The 12,141-nt window shown below is 42.0% G+C and overlaps 1 protein-coding gene across 1 annotated transcript in view; it reads left to right on the forward strand.

Moving 5' to 3' along the window:
* LOC135522620 (cadherin-10-like) overlaps positions 1–5,783 on the forward strand; it is a 55,618-nt gene extending 49,835 nt beyond the window's left edge. The window contains exons 9-12 of the mRNA XM_064949056.1: positions 1,259–1,380; positions 1,474–1,582; positions 1,783–2,031; positions 4,681–5,783. Of these exons, the coding sequence (XP_064805128.1) occupies positions 1,259–1,380; positions 1,474–1,582; positions 1,783–2,031; positions 4,681–5,174 (974 nt within the window). The 3' untranslated portion in view covers positions 5,175–5,783. The remainder of the gene's footprint in view (positions 1–1,258; positions 1,381–1,473; positions 1,583–1,782; positions 2,032–4,680) is intronic.
* Positions 5,784–12,141: the final 6,358 nt, after the last annotated feature.

The raw sequence follows: 12,141 nt of genomic DNA on the forward strand, positions 1-12,141 counted from the left end.
GCCTTTTATTGTCCCCAGCAAAAGGTACACCTGTGTAATGATCATACTGTTTAACCAGCTTCTTGATAAGCCACACCTGTCAGGTCGATGGATTATCTTGGCAAAGGAGAAATGTCCACTAACAAGGATGTAAACAAATATATGCACAACATTTGAGAGAAACATGATTTGCTACTATGTAAATGTTACTTCAACAGGGGTATAGAAATCTGTTTGCCATACAGGCAATCTAAATAGGCAAATACCTTAGTGGCTCTGTTGCACTCCTCTGAGATCACGCTGACCTGCTGCTTAGCTTTTCACCACTCATCACCAGGACATTACCATCCCTACGGTGAAGCATGGTGGTGGCAGCATCATGCTGTGGGGATGTTCTTCCATGGCGGGGGCTGGGATACTAGTCAGGATCGAGGGAAAGATGAACAGAGAAAAGTACTTAGAGATCCTTGATCAAAACATGCTCCAGGACCTCAGACTGGGGCGAAGATTCACCTTCCAAGAGGACAACGACCCTAAGCACACAGCCAAGAAAATGCAGGAGTTGCTTCAGGACAGGTCTCTGAATGTCCTTGAGTGTCCCAGCCAGAGCCCGGGCTTGAACCCGATCAAACATTTCTGGAATCACATGAAAATAGTTGTGCAGCGACACTCCCCATCCAACCTGACAGAGCTTGAGAGGATCTGCAGAGAAGAATGGGAGAAACTCCCAAAGTACAGGTGTGCAAAGCTTGTAGCATCACACCCAAGAAGACTCAAATCTGTAATCACTGCCAAAATTCAACTGAGTGAAGGCTCTATATACATATGTCAATGTGTTTTTTATATATTTATATAAATTTGCTAACATTTCTAAAAACCAATTTTTGCATTGTTATTATGGGGTATTATGTGTAGATTGATGAGGGGACAAAACAAGTTTATCCTTTTTGAGAATAAGGATGAAACGTAACATAAAAGAAAAAGAAAAAAGAAAGTCAAGGTGTTGGAATACTTTCCTGTACGTTATGTTTTTTGTTAACTTTGCTAATGTTAACTTCAGGGATATTTCAATTTTACCGTACGAGCTCCAGACTACTGCTGTTTTTCTGTTCTGCCTGATAATGAATTGCACCCACCTGGTGTCACTGGTCTAAATCAGTCCCTGATTAGAGGGGAATATTTTTTTTTAAAGGATTGTAACTGGCTTTGAGGTCCAGATATGAATTTGAGGGGGTCTACTCTATGGGCCAACTAACACATTTTCAAACTTCTTGTTTAGGTAACCCTCGCCAAACCACTCGAGTCCCAGTGTTCATACGGGTCCTGGACGTAAACGACAATGCACCTGAATTTGCCATGTATTACGAGACATTTGTCTGTGAAAATGTCAAATCTGGACAGGTACAGTAGATGTATGACATCATAATACTAAAATGGTGAAGAAAAGCCTGAAGAAACATGTTTTCCCATACCTTTTTGTTTCACTATCCACAGCTGATTCAGACAATAAGTGCGGTTGACACGGATGAGCCCCTTGTTGGACATAAGTTTGTCTTCAGTATGAGCTTCTCCAATCCAAATTTCACCATCATTGACAATGAAGGTAGCTAATGTTAGCCTTGTGCTTTTTATCTGGCCATTATCTGGTCTTAGTTGTGTGAGTTGTATTGACAATTTTACTTTTTTTGTAACCTATGGAGCTGCAATGTCACAATCCTTACTGGGAACATTTGTTCTAAACATTAGAAACAACCTTACATTTCTCATATTCCCTTTTCCTTCCCTCTGCGATCCACCTCTTAGATAACACAGCCAGGATCATCACTCGAAGGGGAGGATTTAGCCAGCGTGAGATGAATACATACCTACTGCCCGTGGTGATCTCAGACAATGACTACCCTATCCAGAGCAGCACCAGCACTTTGACTGTGAACGTGTGTGCCTGCGACAGCCGGGGCAACGTGCAATCCTGCAACACAGAGGCTCTGCTGTCCGCCGGGCTGAGCACTGGAGCTCTGGTGGCTATCCTGCTCTGTGTCATCATCCTCTTGAGTAAGTATCACTATCGATCACACTGGTAAAGTCAAACGTTGCATAAAAAATTACACCCTATTCCCTGTTGTTACGAACCAGCTCGTAGCCAGTCACAAAGAGAGAGACAACGAAGAAATAAAAAAATGACAAACGTATTTATTAAACAAAGTAAACTATTTCCAAATAACAATGGTGTGTGTGTAGTCAGTAGTCAATAGTGTAAGTGAGTGGATGTGTTCAAAGATTGTGATAATGAGGGGTGTGTGAGGGGTGCCACAACAAAAAACACCCGTGTGTTTGAGGAGACTCTCCCACGCAATCTATGGGGAGAAAGGTGTATTTATCCCCGGGACACACCCGGGACCAGGTAGTGTCCCATGTCACTAACAACCCTCCCGGCTCCACCCACCAACATCCTATTAGGGAAAACAAGAGCAAAGAGAAAGAATTCAGCAGACAGAGTGGGAGGGTCGTCACACTGTGTTGAGCCCGTAAGGCTTTGGTCAAATGTAGAGCACAATATAGGGAATATGGTGCCATTTGGGAGACGCCCAAATCAAACCGAGTCAGAGAACTTAAGTACTATTCTTAATTCTGAACATACAGTACTGTACAGTAGCACACAGCAATCCAAGTCACTTATTACAAAGCTGAAGCAATTATTCTAGGCTGTGTTGGACTCTACCACAATAAATTACACTGCACATGTAACGAACTGGTCGGTAGCCACAAATATCCTGGAATATAATGTGATAACACCCTACGGAGTGAGAAAGGACTTCATTTGCACCCGGTAGGCACTGGCTAGCTCCTTCTTTTTCTCTGCTGTGAGTCCTTCGACAGCACTTAAATCCTCTGTGCTACTTCTGTGCTATTCTTTTGTGTTATTCCTTTCATCATCAAACTTCTTCAACTAAAGAAAGTTTAAAGTAGGGCCACTCACTGAGACATTACTTTGCTGGCTGCATGTGTAAATAGTGTGTTTCCTCATGAAAATGGTGCAGCAGGATGAAAGCTTTTATTATTGGTTATATCCACTTGACAAAAAGGTATTTGTGTTTTTCCCTGCTAAAGTAGGTCACATCCTATTTCCTGGCATCCTAAAGCACCACTTCAGCCTCCTTTGTGAGCTAATGCAGTATGTAAAAGCACAAAGTGCAAAACAGAATGTGTGCATGTCTTTTTCCCCGGCAAAAAGCAAAAGATATGTAGTGCTTATGTTCAAGGGGATATCAATAAGTAATGGGCAAAAAGATGACTTTGAACCTGGTATTGCACTTGGCCAAGCATAACCCCAGTGCCATCTAAACAGCATAATCCATGAGCCTATTAAGGATGTTGAAATATTCAATTATCCAATTGAAGGTCATGAGTGACTTAATAGCAACATAAATATCAATCCACTGAGTTTTGTTTGTGTACTCTGCTTTGCGTTATGGCTAAGAACAGCCCTTAGCCCAGTGTTATTCATGATAATGCACAGGTTCTCATGTTTTATTGCTTAAATGAGTGTGTGTGTGCTATTCCTCCTCCTCACTCAATAATGCAGAGACCCAGCTCATCTGTTGATGTGTTCGCCTGTTCATCTGTGCTCTCTTCCTTTCTCTTCCTGTTCCATGATCTCCACCCAACTTGAATCTTGCTCACATCCTTGCCTAGCCACTGATCCCTCGCTAGCAAATTAACTATTGACATTTCTTCCACTGCATGCTGTGCTTGTTCCTTCTCACAGTCCCCCTTCACTTGTCTGTCTGACACTGGAGAGAGCTCTACTGGCTTCTGGCTCACTCAGATTGGAAGTGCTGAAGGTTGAACCCCATGTTCGCCTCTTGAGTGAAATATCATGACATCTGCTCATTATCCGATGGTTTTCTCGCTTGAACCCCTCTGACAGGCTGTCTAATTCACCTCCACTACGCCTCTGACAGGCAGGCAGGCAGGCAGGCAGGCAGGCAGTAGGCGCTGAGCTGGAACAGTTTGCGCTCCTCCTCCACACTGCACCACACCCCTCCATGCCACCCCACACCACCCAACACTGGGGTATCAGTCAGAAAGGCCTTGTAACTGGGCCTCTAAAGAGCCACTCCTTCAGAGACCTTTGTAATTAACACCTGGGTGGGAGGCAGGTAGAGTACTACAGCACCTGCTGAGGGGTGGGAAAGAGGAGGAGGAGGGGGATGAGGAGGAGGCCCCATTGTAAGGGAATTGTTTTTCCTCTCGATTTGCTCCTTTTTCATGAAAATAATGAGCAACAACATACATCCAATGCTCTCATAGTGCCACTGGATGCAAATTCCTCCTTCAGCTGGCAAGTTTGGATTTAAAGTCCTGCTCAGAAATTAAAATAGAATAGGATGCATTTAATTATGTGAGTAATGGTAGTCTGTCTTGAGAATGAGAAAAACAAAGGGCTAATTCAAGTGCTACAGATTTTCTACAGTGAATTTGATGTTAAGGGGAAAAGAGAAAGAAGAGCTTGTTCTGCTCAATCTTTAATAAAAGGAGGTGAGTGTCCAAGGCAGTGCAGCGTATTTATCACTGAGAGCAAATGTCTTTCTCTCCGGTGTGTATTCCTGAGTTTACTTAATGAATGACGGAGCACACTCTTCTTCTCTCCCATCTCATACTCAAGTTTTAATCTCTCTATCTGTCTGTCTGTGTGTGTAGTGATCGTGGTGCTGTTCGCTGCCCTGAGGAGGCAGCAGAGGAAGAAGGAGCCTCTGATCATCTCCAAAGAGGATGTGAGAGACAATGTTGTCAGCTACAACGATGAGGGGGGCGGAGAGGAGGACACCCAGGCCTTTGATATTGGCACACTGCGCAATCCAGAGGTGATGGACGCTAAGAAGCTGCGCAGGGACATCATCCCAGAGATGCTGTTTCCCTTCGGGAGGACATCACCTATAAAGGATAACGCCGACGTCAGAGACTTCATTCACGGGAGGCTCCATGAGAACGACTCAGACCCCACCGCTCCCCCGTATGACTCCCTTGCCACCTACGCCTACGAGGGGAGCGGCTCGCTAGCCGAGTCCCTCAGCTCCCTGGAGTCTGGAGCTACGGAGGGGGACCAGGAGTACGATTACCTAAGCAACTGGGGACCGGCGTTCAAAAAACTAGCAGATATGTATATAGGGAAGGACACGGAGAGAGAAACCTAGATTACAGTTAGGGCTGTACTACCGGAGCCCATCATCAATGACATGTATTGATAATCTCTCTCACACACTATCCTGCAACCGATCCATTGATTCATATGGCTGGTCAAGTAGAATTCATGAATTTAACATTAAACTCACTACTGGTGGTGATATTCCTCACGGTTTTACTGTTTTTGGTTATAATCAGTAAAGATGCCTTTGAATTTTAAGAAATGTTGTGAACAATGGTATGGACAATGTGTTTTGTAACTGAGGAGTGAGATAGTAGTCTTGTATACTATCAATGTTTATTGGAGAAAAAAAATGCTTTTCCTGCAAAGTAAATTTGAAATAGATACATGTATGAACTGCTTTTCCATGATGGACATACTATATCCTATTCGCCATCTTTGTTTGGCAAGCAATGTTCATGTTAATGGTTGGTTAGGTTTATTCTGTGGATCCATTTCATCATATACTGTAGGTGTATGATGTAATAAGGACGTGTACGTTGTAGGGTAACTGTCACACACTGAATTCATGTTGTTTGAATGCCAAGTCATATTGTTTTATATTTATATTTTTATACTTCATTTCTTAATAAAAAAAATAAGAAGCTTCACATTTTCATACAGTTTTCATAGAGTTTCAAGTTTTATTAGTAGTATTATATGAATCACACAGTTAACACCTTGGCCTCTATAAAATACAAGTTGATACATCACATCAGTGGAATTTGATAATATAGACGTTCCACAATATTCAGCAGACAAAACACATTGTAAATATAACGTTTTCACATCTGAAGTATGGGAAACTAGGCATGAGCTACAACCACCACCTCAATTTATTGTTAGCCACTATGGTGCAATGTAAATCAGATGGCAGTAATATATTAGCAATATGAGTATTGCTTGGGAGTTTCCACTTTACATATACTGTATGATCAATAACTCTCGACTTTCTCTTTGTGGACAAAAAAAACATTATTTAATTTCTTTGCCCAATTATGGATAATGTATCTGCATGCATATTTTGAGATGAGTGGAATGAAAACTAATACAGCCAGTGCTTTTGACCCAAAATGGCACAATATTCCCTACATAGTGCACTACTTTTGACCAGAGCACTATGGGCCTAGGTCAAATGTAGGGTACTAATGTATATAGAGAATAGGGTGCCAATTGGGATGAATCCAATGTATAGCTCTCAGAGTTACAAACATAAATCACTCCAGTAACAAACTCAATAATCCCCTTACACCAGCCACAATCTGAAACTTTGAAGGATATCTGTGGGGTTGGTCATGGATAGTTTCACAATAGAATAATTTGTAATCCTATTGAAGTGCCATTGCTTATGGGGTGGCAGGTAGCCTAGTGGTTAGAGCGTTGGGTCAGTAACTGAACGGTCCCTGGATCGAATCCCTGAGCTGACAAGGGACAGATCTGTCGTTCTGCTGCTGAACAAGGCAGTTAACCCACTGTTGCTAGGCTGTCATTGCAAATAAGATTTTGTTCTTAACAGACTTGCCCAGTTACATAAAGGTAAAATAAAAACAACATGGGTAGATAACATTATCATGCTAATACTATTCCTCCAGCGAGATGGTATATTGATTTAAGATACACATATCATACACATGTTGACTGCTATGGACCTTGTGGGATTCTATAGTAATAGTATTCATTAAAATTTACAGATAAACTCAGCAAAAAAAGAAATGTCCTCTCACTGTCAACTGCATTTATTTTCAGCAAACTTAACATGTGTAAATATTTGTATGAACATAAGATTCAACAACTGAGACATAAACTGAACAAGTTCCATAGACATGTTACTAACAGACATGGAATAATGTGACCCTGAAAAAAGGGGGGGTCAAAATGGCGCCAGCTGCATTAAGTACTGCAGTGCATCTCCTCCCCATGGACTGCACCAGATTTGCCAGTTCTTGCTGTGATATGTTACCCCACTCTTCCACCAAGGCACCTGCCTTACAACAGGACTACAAACCCTCAGTCCAGCCTCTCTCAGCCTATTGTGGACAGTCTGAGCACTGATAGAGGGATTGGTGTAACTCGGGCAGTTGTTGTTGCCATCCTGTACCTGTCCCGCAGGTGTGATGTACAGATTTACCGATCCTGTGCAGGTGTTGTTACACGTGATCTGCCATTGCGAGGATGATCAGCTGTCCATCCTGTCTCCCTGTAGGCGTCTCATAGTACGGACAAAGCAATTTATTGCTCTGGCCTCATCTGCATTCCTCATGCCTCCTTGCAGCATGCCTAAGGCACATTCCCGCAGATGAGCAGGGACCCTCGGCATCTTTCTTTTGGTGTTTTTCCAGAGTCAGTAGAAAGGCCTCTTTAGTGTCCTAAGTTTTCATAACTGTGGCCTTAATTGCCTGCCATCTGTAAGCTGTTAGTGTCTTAATGACCGTTCCACAGGTGCATGTTCATTCATTGTTTATGGTTCACTGAACAAGCGTGGGAAACAGAGTTTTAACCCTTTACAATGAAGATCTGTAAAGTAATTTGGATTTTTACAAATTATCTTTGAAAGACAGGGTCCTGAAAAACATTACTTTTTTTGCTGAGTTTATAATGTGTTTCATTTACTTGTAAACACAGTGAGTAAAAATCAAGTAACAATCTACCTTTGCCTTTAAATTGAACTGATGACTGCTATATCCAGGAATGTATTATCTCTGTAGCACAATCTGAGGTGTAGGCTCAGGATAAAGAGGGGGACTCCATGACTCTACTGAGAGACCGGACCATACTAGAGTATGTTCGGGCAGAGAGACAAGCCAAGGTGACTTCAAAGACTTAACACGGTGTAACGCTCGAAGAGTGATGGGTGTGGAGTCAGGCGCAGAGAGCAGAAGATTTGGGGGAAAACACTTTAATGTCCAACAGGAAAACGTACAATGGGTGACACTGAACACAGGCGTAAATACACATACCCAAGTAAAAACTGGTACCTCACCTGCCAGCGGAAAAACCCAACAATAATAAATAACACCTCTTAACATAAACAGTAACAAGTTTGAGACACACTGATAGTCATTGAACATTGGTTACTTCATATTCTGTTTATATACTCTTGTCTACTCACTGTGTATGTGCAGTATACAAAAAAATAGGGGTTCAACAAGGATTCTTTGAAGATCTTCGATGAACCTTAGGGTTCTTGGCACTGAAAGTTGCCCCCAAAGGGTTCTTCCAAGAACCCCATAGGAGGTGGGGTTCTTGCAGGAGCCTAACTGCCCAACTTAAACATTTAGATTTGGATTTCAAATGTCAGCAGGTGCAGGCACAACTGAAAAATGAAAAGATATCATCAATTTAATTTTTGTCCCTTGAATGATGTACATTTTTACCTTTATTTAACTAGGAAAGTCAGTTACGAACAAATTATTATTTTCAATGATGGCCTAGGAACAGTGGGTTAACTGCCTTGCTCGTTGGCAGAACGGCAGATTTTCACCTTGTCAGCTCGGGGATTCGATCGTGGAAACTTTCGATTACTAGTCCAACGCTCCACATTTATCACAAAAAACAAGATATTAAATCTGTTGTGTGCATGTTTTGTTAAACATCTGTATAATTACTATTTTTTGAATTCACAGACTTCACCCTCCCTACACCTGTTATGAAAATAACAGGAAACCTGTTCGATCACCATGCACTGCAAAATCATTCTGGCTGTGGAAACGGAGAACATCAACACGCTGGGAGTTTCTCATCTATGTCTTTTTTTATCTGCTTTGCCACTAAAATCATAATAAATACTGACTTGTGTAATTATTTGTGTAATGTTTTACCCCTTTCATCTGTGCCTGGTGTTATCTAGTTACTGGCTAGCTAGGTCTTCAGTCAGCACGGAACAAAAGAAGTGGCTGCGATGTTCAAAACTCTAAAACAGTAATGTCAACACATCCATCAGTGCTGCTGTGAATTGTATCACAAGAGACATGCCAAACAGATGCAAACCTTTTACTTTTTATTATAGGTGATATTATAGTTACAAAAAAGGCTATTTTACTTGGGAGTCAGAAAAAACAGTTCATGACATTTAATTTCAATGACAGCATTTACTTAGGAACTCACTTGGTGATAGCCACTGAATTAGAAATGAGTGAATTCAACAACCATCTAACAAGTACAAATACAGTCATGGGTGGTAATTACAATTCACTGGAAAGGCACACTGGGAAATTATATTGGAGGTTGGCTTAGTGGGAGTGTGGCTTTAAGCTAGTTATTATTGCTTACCCGTGAGTGGAAGAGCTATACTATTTTAACTGTTCTATGGTAGAGATTATTTTATTGCCTCTGGACTGTTGTTGGATATGGCAACCATTTAGTCATCAAATCACATTTTTTGGTCACATAGACATGGTTAGCAGATGCTGGTGTGAGTGTAGCAAAATCCTTGTGCTTCTAGTTCCGACCATGCAGTAATATCTAACAAGTAATCTAACAATTTCACAACAACTCCCTTTTACACACAAGTGTAAAGGAATTAATAAGAATAAGTACAAATAAATATATGGATGAGCGATGGCCGAACGGCATAGGCAAGATGCAGTAGATGGTATAGAGTACAGTATATACATATGAGATTAGTAATTTGGGGGGTGCTCCCGCTGCTGGTTCCTGAAGTCTACGATCATATCCTTTGTTTTGTTGACGTTGAGTGTGAGGTTATTTTCCTGATACCACACTCTGAGGGCCCTCACCTCCTCCCTGTAGGCCATCTCATCGTTGTTGGTAATCAAGCCTATGACTGTAGTGTCGTCTGCAAACTTGATGATTGAGTCCTTATCTCAGGTACAAAAATTGTCTGAGTTGGTTTTCCTAGACTGCATATCTAACTAGCACTAACACATTTGAAGTCTTTCGTTAATGATATCTCGCATGTACAGAATTTGTTTCATGTAAGATTTTGTATGTGGAGCAGCACTGTATTCATTAATTAAATGGCAACTTATTTCTACATGTCTTCCTCAGTCATTTGCAGAAAGTTAAAGTGGATTTAAGTGGAATGCAACACATTGAGTAAAAATCAACATATTTTTCAACACATCTGTTTGTCTAGTTATGGATGACACGTGTTACTTTTAACGTAATGATTGTGTTGAAAAATGTACATAAATGCAACACAACATACCGTCCCTGACTAGACACACAGATAAAAAACACAACATATGTTCTAAGAGAGTAGATGCATGATGACTTTGGATCTGCAATTTGACTGGTTGATACTGTATGGTTTTCACCATTTTCTGAACATGGCGTCAATGTAAACAGAGATTTATGGATATAAATAGCATATTATTGAAAAAGCATAAATGTACTGTGTAACATGTCATATTACTGTCATCTGATGAAGATTTTCAAAAGGTTAGTGAATTATTTTCTTTTAATCCTGCGCTTGTGATTGCATCTTTTGTTCGACAAAATGGCTGCATATCGTCTGTGTCTTTGGGGTGGTTTGACATAAATATGTGCTATGTTTTCGCCGTAAAACATAACAGAAATCTGGCTCGCTGGGTAGATGAATAAGGTGTTTCTTTCATTTGAGCTATTGGACTTGTTAATGTGTGGAGGTTAAATATTTCTAAGAATATTTTTGCGCCACCGTTTGAGTTGAGCGGGGGGGGGGGGTGTAGTTCCCGCTTACTATTACAACTTTCAAGAGTAGGTTGAAATCCAAACTCAGGTCTTTAAAAAAGGGGGGAGCGGGAACCTCACAACCCTACTGCTTCCCAACTGTTTGGAAACCACTACTCTATATATATGGGGAATTAGTCTCAAGGTGCAGGTAGGTGCAGGTAGCTAGTGATGGCTGTTCAACAGTCTGATGGCCTGGTGATAGAAGCTGTTTCTCAGGCTTCTGTTCCTGGCTCTGATGCGCCTGTACTGTCTATGTCCACTAGATGGTAGCAGAGTGGAGGGAAGGCAGTGTGCCCCGGTGATGGAGAGCCATGCGAGAGCCATGCGGTTGAAGGCAGTACAGTTGCCATACCAGGCAGGGATGCAGCCCGACAGAATGTTCTCAATGGTGTATCTGTAGAATTTGTGAGGGTCTTAGGGGTGTTGGACGTTGTAGTGCCTTCTTCACCACGGTGTCGGTGTGGGACCATTTCAGGTCCTCAGTGATTTCAGGTCCTCAGTGCACTGCGACCCCGTCGATGTGCTTGGGGACATGTTCCATCTTCTGTCTCCTGTAGTCCACGATCAGTTGCTTTGTTTTGTTGAATTTGAGGGAGAGGTTATTTACCTGCCACCACTCCGTCAGGGCTCTAACCTCCCTGTAAACTGTCTCGTCGTTGTTGGTATTCAGCACATATCCCTGGGGGGCCCTCATGTTGAGGATCAGTGTGGATGCGGTGTTGTTGCCTACTCTGACCACCTAGGTTCTAGCTGTCAGGGGTCAGCCTGTCAGGAAGTCTAGAACCCAGTTGCACAGTGAGGAGTTCAGTCTCTAGGTCCTGAGCTTATAGCAACGAGCTTGGAGGGCACTATGGTGTTGAATGCTGAGCTGTAATCAATGTTGATGAACAGCTTAGGTATTCGTCTTTTGTGTTATCCTCCCCTGTTCTATTCTCATTTTGAATATGCACTACCTTATGCAGCGTAAATAATAGACCACAAGCACGTTGAAACAACTACATCCAAAACGTTCTTTATTTGGGATGTTATTATGCCCCCTGTGAAGTTGACGAGATGTCACATTTCCATGTCACATTGTATAATATATCAGGTTCAAGAATGGCAGAGGGAAAGAATGTTTTCAGAGATGGGTAAGGACCCCCTAGGCCATATTTATCAATAATTCAGGTAAAGTATAGGCATGTGGACGGGATGTGACAGGCTGTGTCAGGTAAGGCGGACCACCTGAGGCATGGAGGAGTCCTATGGGGAGTGGGAATGGCACTCTCCGTCAGTGGTTACTTAAAGAATTACATCCCATTCCC

The sequence above is a fragment of the Oncorhynchus masou genome, chromosome 30 (genome assembly GCF_036934945.1).
Source record: "Oncorhynchus masou masou isolate Uvic2021 chromosome 30, UVic_Omas_1.1, whole genome shotgun sequence".
In the NCBI taxonomy this organism is placed as follows: Eukaryota; Metazoa; Chordata; class Actinopteri; order Salmoniformes; family Salmonidae; genus Oncorhynchus; species Oncorhynchus masou.